At 43.2% G+C, this 17542-nt stretch overlaps 4 protein-coding genes across 4 annotated transcripts; all 4 read right to left on the bottom strand.

The window, feature by feature from the left end:
* Positions 1 to 2543: 2543 nt before the first annotated feature.
* Positions 2544 to 4485, bottom strand: LOC124298162 (cuticle protein 65-like). The gene is made up of 3 exons (XM_046749829.1): positions 4331 to 4485; positions 2986 to 3225; positions 2544 to 2903 (listed from the first exon to the last, which is right to left on the bottom strand). The coding sequence occupies exons 1-3, from the start codon at positions 4340 to 4342 to the stop codon at positions 2721 to 2723; spliced, it is 435 nt and encodes a 144-aa protein (XP_046605785.1). The 5' UTR covers positions 4343 to 4485; the 3' UTR covers positions 2544 to 2720.
* A 3744-nt stretch (positions 4486 to 8229) lies between these two features.
* Positions 8230 to 10075, bottom strand: LOC124298153 (tubulin beta chain). Its single transcript, XM_046749813.1, has 2 exons — positions 9938 to 10075; positions 8230 to 9797 (listed from the first exon to the last, which is right to left on the bottom strand). Exons 1-2 carry the CDS (start codon positions 9992 to 9994, stop codon positions 8511 to 8513), a joined length of 1344 nt encoding a protein of 447 aa, XP_046605769.1. The 5' UTR covers positions 9995 to 10075; the 3' UTR covers positions 8230 to 8510.
* Positions 10076 to 10897: 822 nt separating this feature from the next.
* On the bottom strand, positions 10898 to 13131 carry LOC124298165 (cuticle protein 16.5-like). The gene is made up of 3 exons (XM_046749833.1): positions 13004 to 13131; positions 11901 to 12081; positions 10898 to 11754 (listed from the first exon to the last, which is right to left on the bottom strand). Exons 2-3 carry the CDS (start codon positions 11916 to 11918, stop codon positions 11455 to 11457), a joined length of 318 nt encoding a protein of 105 aa, XP_046605789.1. The 5' UTR covers positions 11919 to 12081; positions 13004 to 13131; the 3' UTR covers positions 10898 to 11454.
* Positions 13132 to 15245: 2114 nt separating this feature from the next.
* LOC124298163 (cuticle protein 16.5-like) lies at positions 15246 to 15957 on the bottom strand. Its single transcript, XM_046749830.1, has 2 exons — positions 15911 to 15957; positions 15246 to 15704 (listed from the first exon to the last, which is right to left on the bottom strand). The coding sequence occupies exons 1-2, from the start codon at positions 15926 to 15928 to the stop codon at positions 15357 to 15359; spliced, it is 366 nt and encodes a 121-aa protein (XP_046605786.1). The 5' UTR covers positions 15929 to 15957; the 3' UTR covers positions 15246 to 15356.
* Positions 15958 to 17542: the final 1585 nt, after the last annotated feature.

Genomic DNA, 17542 nt, shown 5'->3' with positions numbered 1-17542 from the left:
AGATCAAAACTTGGCCACCTTGGCTTTGTCCGCGAGTCAATGTACCAATTCACGAAGGCACACACGCCCAGTCTGCACTTTAATTTTCTTCACGTATTAATATTCATGCTGCGAATTTTTCTGACTCTTACCTTTGTGTTATTTTAACGTTTTTTTAGTAACGCGGAACGTTTTGAGGTCACATAAATACGCAATTCATTTCTGGTACCACGATTTTTATCATCGTATACAGGATTCGAATTCGCACGTTCGTACGACAACTCGACACAGTGAATGTTCATTATCGGTATGTGTATAATTTTCTCTTACTCCGACAGCTACTACAAGTATGCCTCCAAAATTTCTATCCGACGTGGCAGATCCAAGCAACCCTTAGATACCATGCACTGGGCTTCTAAACGAATTTTCCGATCGTGGCCAGTAACCAAAATTCCTACTGAAAAATGAGATTAATATCCAAGTAAGGGAATAAGTCAAATATTTTTTGTTGTCTACTAAAAACTTGGACTTGGGTTAAAAAATTACCTAACAAGTCTATCGAAAAATGCCTTCTTTTTTGGCTATTTATTCACTACTTTGGATTTAAAAAAAACACATTATTTTTTATCTATGGTGACGGAAGATGCGGACTTGAGGTGTTGATACCGAAGAGTGGATGCAGAGGACTTCGTCTTATCTTAGGTCAGTGTGGCATTTTCTTTGCTCGATATAATCTATTACAGGTGTTTACGGTGTCAGCGCTAAGTCTTATTATAGTATATTAACCGTACTACAGTAATCAAACTTACATTCTACTTATATTTATAGTGTTTGTTTCAGTACCATCTATGAGTGTTGTACAAAATAATGAGTATTATTATCTAGATGAAAATAATGTAATTTATATCAAAATTCATCTAGACACGATAAGAGATAGTTTCTCGTGTAATTATCTCTACAAAAAATAGGATTATCATCGTTTTCATTTAGATAAAACATACGATAATAAAAACAAGATATTCTTCGTATAATGAGAAAAACAGAATTGTAGATTTCACAAAATATATCTTCACGTATGGTGAAGAGTTGTTGTCGCTGCTGCAAATAATTTTCTATGCAAAAGAATGGAGGATTTGGTGGGATCGACTAAACAATGTATGTACCTACGTATTAAAGATTCGGTGAGATCAAGTCAAATTTAGTCCGAGCAAAAAAATACTCCAATCATTATTCTCAAGATTACGAAAAGTTTTTTCAAAAAAAAATTTATTATTGAATTATATATTTTTTTGGAAAATTATATGTGATTTTTGACTTCGACCGGCGTCGCCCTTACCCTGGTATAAATAATTTATCTTAGCTTTATCATACAAAAGATGAACATGAACAGGAGATTTATCCACATAAAGGTGAAAGATGAACTTTAACCACGTTATCGTTAAATGATAGAAGATCACGTTAATTCACCTAAGATTATTGACTTATTTAACATTATCTAGATAACGTACACAGAGTAGGTAGTATATACAATAAAATTGCTAACTGTGTTTCAAATAGACGGATACGTGGATCGTGGGCTGCAGCTGCAACTAGGAAGGCGTGAAATTAGCTGATCAAAGAAACATTGTATTAATTTCACAAGTATGAATATCATACGTGCGTGTAATTGCAAGATGATGTTAAAAAACCGAATGATTCGTAGTAAACAGGATCGAACACCGTTCACCTGTCCCTTGATTATCATTATCCCGTTCACTTACTTCGCAGAAATTGTCCTTGAGTGCCGAATCCAGGTGGAGCCAATACCTTATATAGGTACAACGTTCAATCGCCTATAGATCAGCAGATAAAAACGGAAACAGAACCGATCGCAAGTCGAAGCGTGAGTTTTTCCTTCTTTTTTTTCATTACCGCCAATCTTGCATCAATTCCGTGAATCATAGCTGAGGCGAGTGTGGCCACATATGCACGACGTGCATGTATGGCACGGATTCGAACTAATAACCTATCGGCTTATCTTCTCGGAGATTGCCGTATTCTCACTCACCTCCGCAACAACCACGAACGGTTTACTCTGAGTGCAGTTCTTTGTTCGGCCTACTTTTAGGTCGGAGATAGCCACGCCTATGGTACTTCGCTCTTTATATGTATACACATGCACAACTTTTGCCAACGCGAACTGGTTCTGATCAAAAACGAGATTTACGAAGGCGCGCAACGCGCGCAGACTTTTGACAGGACGCCGTGCAATCGTTCGATCTACAATGCTAAAAGCGTAAAAATTCAGTTTCGTAATTATCGCGAGCTTAACGGAGCTCGTAGATCGATCGACTGCGACTCGTGTCTGTAATGGGTTCCGGTAAGTCGAGACGACCGATTCATCGCAGGACTGTAAGAGGTCTGACCACCACAGTCACGTTTCTACTTAACACTACTTTCGCTAGCCGTCGTTATGAATTTTTAATATTCCGCAGAAGACAAGCGAAAAAGCATCTGACATTAAATCACTTTCGGTGGGATACTTAACTGGACTAATGAGTCATTGAGAAATCAGGGACAGCGTATTACGTTACAGAAATTTGCATTTTATTTCACATTACACCGGATGGGCATTAATTTCGTCGACTTTGGATTTCATCGCGGTCGTCGCAGGTGTCGTTCGGTTAATTACATGTACGTGCAGCACGACGATCGTAAAACTATGTACAATTCATGCATAGGTCGAGCGATTCGTTTATGACTTAGTGGACGTATGTGCCGTGGCCGTATCCGTATCCGCCGTATCCGTAACCAAGACCGTGTCCGTAGCCTGCTGAGTATCCGTATCCAAGTCCGTGTCCGTAGGCGAGGGCGGGCGCAGCGGCGTAGCTCAGAGCCGGGGCGGCAACGGCGACCTTAGCGACGTGGGCTGCGGGGTAAGAGACCTGCGGAAAAGGGAGGAAAACCGAAGGGTCAAAAATCGAAGGCTCCGTTACTCCGTTCCAAATTTGGCGCGCAATCGATCACCTTGTAGGTGTTCGCGTAGCTGGTGGCCACTGGGGCATGAGCGGCGTAGGCAACCGGAGCGGTATGAGCGGCGTAGCTCACGACGGGGGCGGCATGGGCGGCGTAGCTCACGGCTGGAGCTGCGTAGCTCACGGCTGGGGCTGCGACGGCGACGCCGTGACCGAGAGAGCCGTATCCGTAGCCTCCGTAGGAGGGGATGATTCCGGCGGAAGCGTAGGCCAGAGAGGCGACGAGGAGTACCTGCGCAGCGATTTACGGGGATGAAGTTTTTCATTTTTGGAAAATTGCCGACTGGTAATGAGACGAAAATTTCCATTTCTCATGTTCTTGGTGACAACATTATTCTAGTATAATAGTATAGACGTTACGATAAACGGTTAAATATACCTGAATACCTTTCGAATTACCAGACCATTTGTTACGAGTAACTGTTTAGAACTGTTTTAACTGAATTTTATGATTATCGCAACGTTGAATTTGTTTCTTTGATTGGTGTATTTTTTTTTCAGCTAAATGAGAACTCGTAATGTTGACTGGAACTTGTACCAGTATCAAATTGTCTCAGTTACGATAATCGCAAAGAATTAGTAACGCGTACTGGATTTTCTGTTTAAAGCAACAAAATTTATTTTACTTTGCACTCGGTACTGTATTTTTCGATTGTGGTGATGAACGAATATAGTTAAGGATTGTACGGTAACCACAGCAATAGAAATTTCCGTCAGCGTATCCGGGCGATTCGGTTCTTTCGATGTAGAATAGAAATTCGGAGTTTGCTTCTGACCGGCGAGTAAAATATTTGAAAATCGTAAAGTCCAATCCGCGTTTAAAAGTTATACTGGATTGTAAATGCGAATGAAAAATTATGAGACACGTATCTCCGTCAATGTTGTGCGTATTGCCTCATTTTGTTGATTTCAAGTTTGAAGATAACTTTAGCGTGAATAAAAACATATTCATTATTTCAGAGACGATTCGTTGTTGAAATGGGAATTCAAGATAATTCCCGGAACAGTGAGATAAAATTGCGAAATCCCGGTATTTCCGAATCTTGAAAAGGAATCATTCGCTATAAGTTTTTTCTTTACACCTTGGAATTCAGACGTACGATGTGAAATTCTGCACATAAATTTGAGTTGAAATATACAATCTGCAAAGTAATTCACTGTCCGGAATTCATAACTTCGGAAAATTAATAATTATAAAAGAAAATTTCGAGTCCGCGCTGTTCCGGCGAAACTGAATTTGCATACGAAGTGACAAACTGTATCCCGGATGTCGGTGCTGGATCGAAAATTCAAAATCGTTGAAGGAACGAGGCGGCAGATTAAAGTCTGAGACTCACCAGCTTGAACATGTTGCAGTAGTGTGTTTGACTTGGTCTTGCGCTGTTGCTAGACGAGTGCTGCTGACTGTGTGGATGTAGGCAAAGCGCGCCCTCTTATATAGCTGAATAACTCTTACCCGCACGGCAGGAGAATGGTCAGGAGAGTTGTCGAAGAATGGAGTTCGAAAAAAAATTACCCCCAGAACTAATTTGGAGGGGAATAGGCTTGGCGGGATGCGGCGAGGGGTGGACGAATACGGAGGCCAGGGCGTGTTGCCTGAATCACCAACGCCATCGCATCCTGGAGCCTGTGTACGTCGAGGAAGGTCTTCGAAGGTCGACTCTCCTATTATCGCTTCTAAACGATGGGAACCTCGCGCAAACACTCGGACCATTCGCCTGCCTTCGCAAGCGCGTGCAGGAGGAAGCAAAAACGGTAAAAAAAAAAAAGAAAAAAACAAACAAACGAATAGAAATAAGGACAGGTGTAAAAAATTCACATCGACGAAACGCCTTGAGATAATGACCATAGCTTTAAACGAGATCGCTCGACTACCGGCAATTATTAACGCCCTGCATGATCGTGCGAGCCTCTCTCTCTTTCTAACCTCACGTCTCCAGCCTCTGTTCTCTCCTCTCCGGCTGACTTCTCAACCGTGAAGAGAGGTCTTGGGAGGCCTTGTATCTAGGTCGCTGTCATTCGGAATCTCCCTGCATCGTGTGACATAATACATGTAACACGTTTGGATAACTCGTACTTTCATGTTACGCTTCGATTCGTAAGGACCAGACGGCTCGCAAAATCACCGGTATAACGCCTTAAAGAGGTATATTATGCTTTCACGTCCCGAAGGCAGGACTTCGGAAAATTTCTTCATGACAAAGTTCGCCGTGCTTTCAAGCCGAGGTAATCCAGTGTCTTAAAAGCAAATGTCCCTCTTTCTTCGACCTGTTTTACTAACCACAATCGTACGAGTGATTCGAAAGACCGGGAAATCCGTTTCATTCGGAGTACTTATAAAAATATACATGTTCGAAATGTATATGCACATTTTTCCTGAGTAAGATGAGACAACAGGATCGACGACCTGCCCCTTCTCGTGCCCACAGAGCAGGACCAAGTTGAAAATCTGCCCGAAGTAAAACGATGTGAGGTTCGCGATAAGAAAATAGAAAATAACTTCCACCTGTTGTTCGTAGTGCAATAGACTGTGTGAAAATCACCAATGAGTTTTAATGCTAATGATATTTGAACTGTAACGGTAAGAGAAACGAGTGACTCACTGTGTCTGCAGGCGACGCACAAGATGCAAGCCAAAGCGATACAGGCTTATAGGCCACCGCATGGTATGCGTGTAGTACAAATTTTTACACATATGCATAACAGAGATAGTGATAATAAATGTGTGTTACTTGCACCTCGGCGGTATAATAAATTTCATACCAACGCCCCGGTCAGGTTACGTGTACACATCGAATCGGTACACGACTGCAAGGATTATCTCGAGGATAAGAGATCGGTACACAAACTAATAAACTAATAACCCTGTACATGCATAACTGTGACTAGAAAAGTGGTAGATCTTTGTTATTATTTCATTAGAGTAACGCTGCGTAGTGAATTTATTATTCCCACGTCCTTCTAATGCCCGCGATCGAACCTTCGGAATTGCAGAATAAACTGCTTGGTACGATTCTTATAGGATAGAATCTTTTCATTTCAATGCTAATGCGATTCAGTAATAGACATTAACCGTTTCGCAATCAGGTCGAAAATGCTGCATGCCTGATATATTATGTATTGGTAGATATTTGACAAAGAATAAAGTAGGTAATCATAGAAATGAACCTGGTTGGGCAATGAGTAGTATGGAATGGTTACCATTAACGTTCAATGTCAATGGAATAAGAAAATTCTAAGAGCAATGCGATTTCTACTCACGTTCAATGATAAACTCATGGAAAATTCTCATAATCGCGATATTCTAACGGTGTGAGGCAACGTAAAAGAGACAGCGAAGAGTCAATGGCAAATGGTCCCGTGAGCTCTCAATAGTAACCCAATGGAACAGCCCCAATGATTTTATTCCCTGCACGGTGTCGTAAATCATCGATGTGAATCCTCGGCATTTGTTCATCGTAACGAGTCCTGCGAATACGAATTCGCAACAGGAAAAGTTTACCCCTAGCTTGACGCAACTCAATCTTCATTGGCAATGGATACCAACAAAAGTGCAGTCACGTAATGCTCACGTAACTCCATGTTCGAATTGGGGGTAAGGTTTACTGTCCTATGAATTAATTGTTCAATTGAATAATCGTGTAAGGGGAATATAGCGATGGCGATAATGCTCGATTATACTTTCAATTGTGAATAAAATGTTACTAAATCGTTGAACAATTATCCTATCGATAAATGTGCAATAAGTATACATGTGCGATACTTCCGAAGGTATTATCTTTACGAGGTATTTATCCGTAACTTATTGTCGACGATTCAGCGACGCGTGAACAGAACGAGGGAATGGTTTATTCATCGGGATGCTTGGCTGGATCTATACAATAATCGATATTGATTATTGGACGTCGAACGCGCAAAGACGTCTGCACGATTAAAACAGAAACGAAATGGACTAAGAATTTGGTGAACTGAATCGTTATTGATCACGATGACTAAATATAATTATCTTCAAAGCCAGTGCTAACGAATGATCACAATTACGCATGGTACACTAAGCTTATCTAATTCATCTGTTAAGCTGATCCAGTACTTCGCGCACGGGTTGAGCCAGCTTCTTGTTGCGTATTCATAGGTGGGTAGTTACATATCAGCGGATTAACTCGTGCAGTTTGTACATCGCATGTATGATAATTATTTCTAAATACGGCATTGAATTGGTTACGTAGTAAATGATAACTAGCACGGTCTTTCAATGATCAAATGTAAATTTAGGCACACGCATTACTGTTATGCATAACGCAGAACGTTAATGACCTTCGCTATTTTTAATGGTCAGATTAGTTAGTGTTATTAGTATAATTATTACGTTATCTAATAAGTAGCTTCAAATCATTGCGATATGCAAAACTTTCTCGCGAATTTTAAACAGAAATACCTTCAATTACGCGTATAATATATAAAAAACAGTTCGAGGTATATTCTTGAAATTGTTTTTTTTTTTTTTTTCGTCAATGGTGTTGGCAAACATTATATCATTATCTCGGTCATTATGGTAACGAGTTCTGTCGCCGTTTTTGCGCCGGAATTGGTTTTAAAAAATAAAAATAAACCATTAGCGGCGATAGATTCTTATCGCGTGTGATACGAGATTGCAGAATATTGCCAGGTCAGTTATACTGTGGCGAGCGATCAAGTAGCCTACATTCGCACGAAATGTTGCCGACAGCTAAATCTGCTGCGAAACGCCTTTGGGGCAAGCGCTTGTGCAAGTAAAATTTACAATTGCATTTAATGAGTATATAACCGCGGTCAATCGGGTGACAACGGGGTTGGAAAACGCGTGCAATTACTTGTAATTGTCGGTATATATGCCTATATGGTACGGTTTTTAGAGACCGAAGTAGAAAGAACAGAATACGGACAAAATGAAATGGCACATGAATGCAGAAACAATTTTTGCAAGTTCGCTGAAGACGATAAAGAATCTTGAATATAGTGATTGTTGTTTGATTCCTGACGTACTACGAGTTCTCTATTTTATTTTTCTTTATTCGGGATCGAATGTACGTATAATATTGTGAATTTTCTGTACACTGATATTTTCAAATATTAGACGAGGACTTGGAATTATTGAAATAAAATTTCCAACGAACCGATCTCCATCTTCTCAAACTCAAATCTTTTACATTTGATTATAATTTATGAATTTATTCAATTCTCAAACATGAGATTTTTGACACATGGACAACAATATGAACAGCAACAATGACCCTTACAGCTTAGTCTTATCAAATTTTTACTAATACTACAATGTCACGATCAAAACCGTTAAACATTTATGGGGAAAGAAAGTACAGACAATGTGTTGATCAGGTGGAGAGAAAGGAACCGCGACAAGTACCTAGATGTGAGGGTACGGTCGCTAGGGTATGTTTGCCGGTATATAGTTTTTCTTAATAGTTTTATCAATTTTCCGATCATCCGTTCAGTCGTCGTGTGGATCCGGAAATCCCTTGATCACTTGTCCTCGCCCTCGCCCTCCTCCTCTTCGTCAAACTCCCCGTCCTCTTCGGCGGTGGCGTCCTGGTACTGCTGGTACTCGGAGACCAAGTCGTTCATGTTGCTCTCGGCCTCGGTGAACTCCATCTCGTCCATGCCCTCGCCGGTGTACCAATGAAGGAACGCCTTGCGCCTGAACATCGCTGTGAACTGTTCGGAAACGCGTTTGAAGAGCTCCTGTATCGCGGTTGAGTTCCCGATGAACGTGGCGGACATCTTGAGACCGCGAGGCGGGATGTCGCAGACCGCGGTTTTCACGTTACTCGGTATCCACTCTACGAAGTAACTGCTGTTCTTGTTCTGAATGTTGAGCATCTGCTCGTCGACCTCCTTCATGGACATCCTACCCCTGAAGACCGCGGCCACGGTGAGGTACCTACCGTGCCGGGGGTCGCAGGCCGCCATCATGTTCTTCGCGTCGAACATCTGCTGAGTGAGTTCGGGGACCGTTAGAGCTCGGTACTGTTGCGAACCGCGGGAAGTGAGGGGTGCGAACCCGGGGATGAAGAAGTGGAGCCGAGGGAAGGGCACCATGTTCACGGCGAGTTTCCTCAGGTCTGCGTTCAGCTGTCCGGGGAATCTGAGGCAGGTCGTAACACCGCTGAGCGTGGCGCTGACAAGATGGTTAAGGTCCCCGTAGGTCGGGGTGGTCAGCTTCAGGGTCCTGAAGCAGATGTCGTAAAGGGCCTCGTTGTCGATGCAGTACGACTCGTCGGTGTTCTCCACCAGCTGATGGACCGACAAGGTGCAGTTGTAGGGCTCGACCACGGTGTCGGAGACCTTGGGCGAGGGCACCACGCTGAAGGTCATCATTATACGGTCGGGATACTCCTCGCGGATCTTCGATATCAGTAGAGTTCCCATTCCAGCCCCCGTCCCGCCGCCCAGTGAGTGCGTCAGTTGGAAGCCCTGCAAGCAGTCGCAGCTCTCCGCCTCCTTCCTTACGACGTCCAGGACCGAGTCCACCAGCTCCGCACCCTCCGTGTAGTGGCCCTTCGCCCAGTTGTTCCCGGCGCCGCTCTGCCCGAAGACGAAATTGTCGGGCCGGAATATCTGCCCGAACGGACCCGAGCGCACCGCGTCCATGGTCCCCGGCTCAAGGTCCACCAGGATCGCCCTCGGCACGTATTTGCCCCCAGTCGCCTCGTTGTAGTAGACGTTAATCCGCTCCAGCTGCAGATCCGAGTCGCCGTGGTACGTGCCGGTCGGATCGATGCCGTGCTCGTCGGAAATCACCTCCCAGAACTAGTCGAAGGGAAAAATTTCGATGAGTTGATAAGAAATTTCGTTATCGTGGGAGTATTTGCAAATTCTGTATTTTGCGTTTAACACGCTGACAATTAGGGCTATTGAGACGTGTGACGAGGACGGACGTCGATTCTTACCTTGGCTCCAATTTGGTTGCCGCATTGCCCGGCTTGAAGATGTACGATTTCACGCATGATTGATTCACTGTCGCGTTTTGGAACGCGTCTGTGCTGAACTGATGTGTAATAAAACTAATTAACTACCCCCGCAGTTCGCGGATCCTTTTAGACTCCAGTTTCCTGATGCCAATTTATTCAGTGGAAAAAAAGCAGTCAGACAACCTAAACAGTTCTTCAAATGTTCCTCTCCCAGGCAACCCGTGCGCAACTACCCCGTTCTACTCGCATGACAGGGTTGATTGGGTGAATTGTTTTTAAGGTTCGTTATTGTTGCCTCTACTATTGATTTAATCGCAACGAGAAGAGCGGGAGATAATCAGACCGTTCGAAAACTCACGTCTACGATAAGATTGCGCAATTTCAACTCTGTCACTTCTTTTGCGTGTCCTATTATAGCAGCTACATGTATTCCACTTATTTGGGAAAGTGTGCAGCATTTTTATTGCAAGGTCGCCGACGCCTTGATACGTGTATTCACGAATTCAAATCATCATTGTTACTACTTTACTACGGAAGTTCCGAACTGGTAATTTAGCTGTAATACAGCACTGCAATGTACCAACCACGCATGAACGTGCAGAGAACGATGCAGGAACTAGACCATTGCGCAAAGACAAACTGTAAATTTGGAGCAAGTAATTTCTCACGCACGACTGCCGGACAAACGGCTTCTTTTCTGTTATTTTTATCAGCTTTGCATTCAAGATTATCCTAGGGCGCTGTGTTTGAATAACGCCTCGGGCCTCATATTTCCTGTCTGTAACGTTAAGCCAAGTGACTGTGTCGCATAACCGCGAGTTGACTAGCAATCTGCGACATGACGCACACAATATTATGTGAATTTATATAATGCGGTAGCGGATCACGAACGATTTCACAAGACTGTTGGATAAAGATTCATGTTGATTAAATAAATAATTTGCTCTCACAGATGTTATTTATTGAAAATAATACCTCCCAATAATTGAGTTGCGAAAATGTAAACTATATGTGTATGTATAATGTAATGATCACAGGATTTCCGCTGATGGATAAGAGACCAAGTGCTCGATGAGGACATCTCTGCTCCGGCTGTTTTACCTGCCGTCTGTGGTACCAGAATAAATAATTACAGGTATGCCACCGGTTTACCGACACTGTATATAGCGTGTACAAGGATAAAGTTGTACACTTTTTCCAGCATAAGAAAGTCCAACTCGTTGAAATCCGGTCGGTATTTTATCAACACCGACGAAGTTTAGAAGTGGATCACACGAAGTGCTCGGGTGTAAGTAAGGTGTTCCGGAAATTCGTAGATTCACTCCACCCTTGTCTGTTCTTCGGAATTTACAATCAAATTTATAATCGAATGAATAAGTTCGGTGGTTGAGCTGCCGTGTTTTAGATTATCGATCAGCATCTCCGCACAGTGAATGTTAACTCTTCGCAACTCTTGCTTTTCTTCTTATCTGGGAGAGTTCGAAGTTCGGAGAAGCTTAACGACGTCCGGCGAACAGGGGAGCCGAGTAGGCGTTGATGGCTGGGTACGCGGAATAGGCTAAGGGTGCTGCGGCAAAGGGTGCTGCAGCAAAGGGTGCGGCGGCTACGGCTGGGGCTACGTAAGGTGCGGCGGCTACGGCTGGGGCTACATAAGGTGCGGCAATGGCGTGGTTGATGGCGTGAGCGTTGTAGCTGCTCGCGAAAGTTCCGACGGTCAGAGCAGCCGGAACTGGTGCTGGTACCGCCAGAGGAACGGCACCGCCGGAGCAAACGGCCACGAGGGCGGCGACGAGGATCTGCGAAATGAAGATTTTACGATTAAAATGAGAAGTGAGGACGAGTGACTGCGATCCCTTTGACTTACGACCGCGGTGATAATTGACGAGAACAAAGCTCGGACGATTTCTTATCAATTCTTTCAAAACAGAGTATAATGACTTACGAGGCACTTGGTCATCATTTTGAGAATTGGTTTGGTTTGTTGGATCCGCTGCGAAGACTGCGATGTACTCGGCTTATGGACGCTGGCTTTTATAGTCGGTTTTTCAACGGTGGCAGGGGATCCCTCACCATTTCTGCGGTGGGTACTCAACCGATGTCGAAGAAATGGATTCGCACCTCTCCTGCATACCAGATGACCTTTGGTCAAATGTCTATAGGTATTACGGGCAAGCCACACCCGGTAACAGCTGGTGGGCTCCCTCTTTCTCCGTTAATTCCTTGCACATTGTTCCCCTCCAGGATATTTGGTATTGGTTTGGTGACGGATATTGCAGGGAGCCGGACTCTCGAATGCGCGTGGCGCGTGAGGTGAACACGGAATCGCTTCTGTTCTAGAGTCTCTCTAATCTACGAGGTTGACTTCCACTCGGAGCGCCCAAACGCCCGACTTCCATTAACTTAACACGGTTTTTTATATCGCAGGATCTAGAGCGCTGTTCAATAGATCAACGCTATAATCCTTCAGTCGGTTTATCAATTGGGGATATCATCGAGTGCTTGTCAGTAATAGCGACGCGGATTGCCAAATTAAAGGGTAGATTTCCCCGAATTTCGACACTGAATTAATCTCGACGTGAATTCTTTCTCAGGTAAATCTGAATCGGTTACGCATTTCGAGCTGCTGAGGCTTCTGGCGAGAAAAGTTTCGGGTAGTGTGGAGGAAGAAATTGCACAAAAAACATTTTTCAATTTTGGGATACACGCTGCAGAGCGTTGCATTACGTATCGGTTTCGAACGCGATACGCTTCTCGCTTGCAAATCTGTTCGATAGTTACGTACGACATGGACATCAGGCTCGAAGTAGGCACTGTCGATATCTAGGCAAGGCACGTTTCGGTACGTGGCGAAACGGTGGACGGCGAACGGGCGGGAAGACGTTCAGGAAAACGGGAGTTTCACTTTTAAACGACGCGGCGCGCAGTGATGCAGGCGGAGTCGCGTTGGGTAACCGAGTGCCCTGGATCCGATTAAAAGTTGCCGCAATATCTGAAGCGTCGAATGCTCTGAGGGTAGTTCGAAAATCCAGTAACTTATGCGATTACCTCAAGAAGCCCCGTGTTGCGGAACGTTGTCCACGTGGAACAACTGGCACAAACAAATGGAAGGAATTGAAAAAAAATTTCACGAAGAAAAACTGTTGGATAGTCGTAAACTGTGTTACTTTTGGCGGGTTTCGCAACTCTGGAAAGCTCGTTTCCCAATCACGTTTTAACTTCAGACACTCCGTTGATCGAGTGGAAACGGTCCTTACGTTCTGCACAGTTTCCAGGCTTCATCCTTGTTGTATAACACTGACCTTGTCGACAGCGTTCCTGGAAAGAAGGAGAAAATGCTACTGAACTGTCAGGGAGCATTGAGCAGATGATGTCAACGAAGCAAGATGAATGCATCGCATTCGATGAGGGGAACTTTTGCTTGAATAGAACCCTCTCAAGCCTCAAGCTTATGCATGCTTGCCTTTGAAGGTCGCGGTTGAATGCCACATCTTATTTTTCCATGTCCTGTTATATCAAACGGTGAAACGCAATTTGTAGACAGCGTTGCTTCTATGGAATAATACGCAGCCTTCTTATTGCTCGTTGCGAAAGCACGAGTGCAGGAGAAAAATAAAAAAGGGACAAAAAGGAGCGGGAATTTATCGACGCGTCGTTACTGAAATTCTTCTGACTTGTATTAAACTTGAGATCAGTATTTTTTTTTTTGTCGACTGAATACCTTGTCTCAGACTGCAAAAATATAGGACCGTGGATTCTAATTGGTCCTTATAGCCTGTAGCATTTTATCGCGATCGGTGAATAACTTTCAATTAATTTAATCCTCTTGCGATCACGATTCCACTTCTTCCGCTCAGCTGCACCAATTTTTTTTCCCCCAACCTCTCACAACAGGATACGATTCAAGGCTCTCGCGGTGCATCGCCGAACCTGTTTTGAGCCTGATGATTGTCTTTACGTCGAACGTTCGTCTGTCTTCCGGCATAAAGCGCACCCACCTTGCCTTGTGGCACGCATACAAGATTCCCAGAGTAAAAGAACAAAAAATGATACCACTCCCTTTTTGCGATATAGGAAGAAGACAATGCGTGGTTTTAATTTATACCTATACGAGTCTAACCCCCGAATTGTAAACTGAGTATTTACGGCTGATTGGAACATTCGACGTATTGTCTTTCTCTCGACAAACGTGAACAGAGAAGTAAAAATAGAAGAGTTTTTTCCGAGTTTTGTGAAGTCGATCGATAATCCGTTTTATCCAGAATTTAGCATTATTTATCTTCGAGTGAAAATACGGCAAAGAAGGAGCTGATTTTTTGGAGGAAAAAAATCTGGAAACTTCGCTTCTTGCACGTGAATCACATCTCCGCTGGTTTTACAAGTGACGTGACGTCGCTTTCAGTTCAATGCATCTGGCAATTATGACAGGGTGATTAACCCTTCGAATCTGTCGACGCTCACGTGGACGAAGTCTGGCGTAGCCCCGTCGATCGTGAACGCTCCAACATTTTCCTTTGTCTGGAATATTCCATGGCAAAACATGACTTTGGTTTCCTCGTTGTTTTCTTCCATTTCAACAGCCATAAAAACGCTCAGCAAAATGTCAGTCAAGTATTCACCGACGCCAAAGTAATAAGTTACGATAACAAGGTACTTTTGTTTTATTTTAGAAAATGAAACCGGGAAACACGGACGTTCTTTTTATTTCCTTCCTTCTTTATACGCATACCTGCTTTATACAGCGGAAGAAATGCCGTTTCGCTGTCTCCGACAAGCCTGTCCTCCATGCATAACATCTTGCTATTCATAGCAATCACATCAAATCCGAAGTAATTGAAGCCGGGGTGAAATTGGGCACTTGGGAAAACTGGGACAGTGTATTTTCTCCCAAGTAAGTAACTCTGTTTCACTGGGTAATAAGTTCAAAGACGAATGATTTACAATTGTCTTATTTATCACAGTGTATAGTATAGACGGTAAAATCTTCAAGGTCGTGGATTTCAAATGAAATATTCCCTGCACAGTTTAATAACTTGTCATTGTCTCGCTGCAGCTATACACAACTTCTGTGGTGGGTATAAACTATTTGAAGAAATAAACAGTGCAAAATGGTGATTAACGGGGTCCGTGCATCAAATTTCGAATTCCCTGATTCATCGTACCCTTCCACAACCCTAAAACCCTGACGTTCGAAATTGTAGAAACCAAACAGCAGCGCGCTGAAGTTGGGAAAAGGTTTATTATGTAGTGTTTGAGAGAATTGATCATCCGCTCTCTGAACAAGTAAGAATTCTTTTTCCAATTATCATTTTATTTACGGCAAAGAAAATAATAAAAATCGTTCGGTGCAGAGTGCTTGGCAAGCGGTCGTCGATCCGGAGCTTTCGTGATCCACGGATCCTCATCCCACGATCGCGGCGCTGTGAGCTGCGTAGGCGTGGGCCAATGGGGCGGCCAGACTTCCGGCGTAAGCCGAGGGCACAAAGCCCGGTGCAGCGACGAGTGGAGCCGACGGAAGTGCCGCGTACGGAAGTGCGGGGGCCGCGACGTAGGGAGCGGCTGCGACGTAGGGGGCCGCCAGGTTCCTCGTGCTTATGTCGACCCTCGAGGCGTAGGGCGGGATGTTGTAGGGCACTGCCTTTGCGTACCCGACCGCAGCGGGTGCCGCAACCAGTGGAGCCGAAACAGCCGCCGGTACCAAACCGGCGATACCACTGCCGAGAACGGCCAGGAGAACGAAGCTGGTCATCTGCGAAAATTTTTTTAACTATTAGAAACAAGCTTGACTTTACGCGAATAACTCTCTGTGGAGATTTCAGTGGTGTATTCGACGACGGATGTACGATTTCTATGATGGGAAATTGTTTTGCCGCTTATCAATAATCCGCTTTTCTCTCGGTGCACTTTTGGTACTGTACTATAATAATGAATATAATGATAATTGAGCCAACCCACCATCACGAAGGAGTTCATGTTGCTTGATTGGTTACACTGAAACTCACTGAGCTCTGTGATCTTCGTCGGAGTTACGGTAGCTTTTATATGCGACGTTACCACCTCCATTATTCTGTTAGACTTATTTGACTTTCTTCGAAAACGTGAGAAGCTTCCAGACGAGGAAAAGGTTGCGTAAAGTCCGATGGAAGGGAGTCTGTTTGCGATCGCATATGAGTCGATGGTAGAAAATTCGTCATCGAGTTATTATTGGAATTGACGATCACACTTACGGTTGAAGTGTCTTTGCACATGAAACGGTTAACGCATGCTAAAGAAAAACGGTTCGGTGGTCGATTAACCTGACAAATGAATTAATCTAGTTCCCAATTCTGCAACCAGATTTCCAACCACGTATAATAGAAAGTGTGAAATGTGACTATTAGACCACGATGCACTAATGGTTGTAAAAATGTTTTGAAAATTTATTAATTTAATTTATTACTGCAAACTTTGTATGATCCCATCAGATAATTGTCGGAGTGAGCTGCAGTTTGACATGCAAGATGTGATTTGCTATCGCATATGATGAAGAGTTCAATGACGTTAGGTAAAGAGTGCACGAGTTTTAGAAAGTAGATTGCACCCTCTGTCGAATACGGCGACACGATAGTTCAACGTTAACTATTTATTTTTTTAAACGAGATCTGATTAGGCGCTGACCGCTTTTGTTATTCAAATTCCTACGTCAGGTCTGTGACAAGTAGGTCAAGACACGTAAGTCATACGAAATTTCGTTCCTAGTTTCCTTTTTCTTGATGAAGGTGGTTTGATATTGAGTTTTTGATTCGTTTCCTTCCTCAAATTGTTTTTATTACTGCATTTTGACATTCCTCTCAGACGTCCTTGCACCGAAATAAATAACTTTAGGATTTACTACCTCCCAGTCAAAATTATTATAGTTTTCTGTTAAAGATACTGCAGAAATGTTCGAAATTACTACATTGACAGTTGAATTTACTACGGAAAAAGAATGTGGTAACGTCAAAAGGAATGGACCAGTCTCTAAAGTAGTAGGTGCAACTGTGGTTTTTTTCTTATGTGACGGTCATTCGAATCAAATTATTCGAAGAAAAAGGCATACAACACGTACGTATACTATTTGAATATAGAAAAAGAAAGGAGAATTGTTCCGTACTCTGCTTTCAATAATTAACCACATTAAATTGAGGAATTCTTGACAAATTTTCCACTTTGTTCAAGGAAAAGAAGTTAAGCTTACGAATATAAACGTTTAAAAACTGTCACTCATATTTTTCAGTGTATATCCGACCTCAAAAAATGTCAACATATGTACGCATAAATATATCTATGGTTCCTGAGCAATTAATTGGCACATACAATTTGATGCGCTGCAATGAAGTTATGAAGCAAAGTTAATTCCGATTTAAAGTTTGCCACGCTTCATGAAAATCTCATCTCAGTAATAATTATAGTCAGGCTTTGACGATTTCAGTTTCGACGTCCTGTAGAATGAATATCACATCGTTGAACAGTATTATATTTACGGTTATTTATTATCTCTTAGATATACTTCGCCCATTTTCATCTCTTTTTAACCAGGACTAACCAACATATCACAACTGTTGACTG

This window comes from Neodiprion virginianus, chromosome 2, assembly GCF_021901495.1.
Source record: "Neodiprion virginianus isolate iyNeoVirg1 chromosome 2, iyNeoVirg1.1, whole genome shotgun sequence".
In the NCBI taxonomy this organism is placed as follows: Eukaryota; Metazoa; Arthropoda; class Insecta; order Hymenoptera; family Diprionidae; genus Neodiprion; species Neodiprion virginianus.
This window is presented reverse-complemented; position numbering and strand designations above follow the sequence as displayed.

Excerpts from the sequence above, each read along its gene's own strand:
- LOC124298162 (XM_046749829.1), bottom strand. Across the intron at positions 2,904-2,985 it reads GCTACGCGAACACCTACAAG|GTCTCTTACCCCGCAGCCCA; the intron begins GTGATCGATTGC and ends CCTTTTCCGCAG.
- LOC124298153 (XM_046749813.1), bottom strand. The coding sequence starts at position 9,994 with ATGCGTGAAATCGTACATCTTCAAGCCGGGCAATGCGGCAACCAAATT. Across the intron at positions 9,798-9,937 it reads GCAACCAAATTGGAGCCAAG|TTCTGGGAGGTGATTTCCGA; the intron begins GTAAGAATCGAC and ends CCCTTCGACTAG.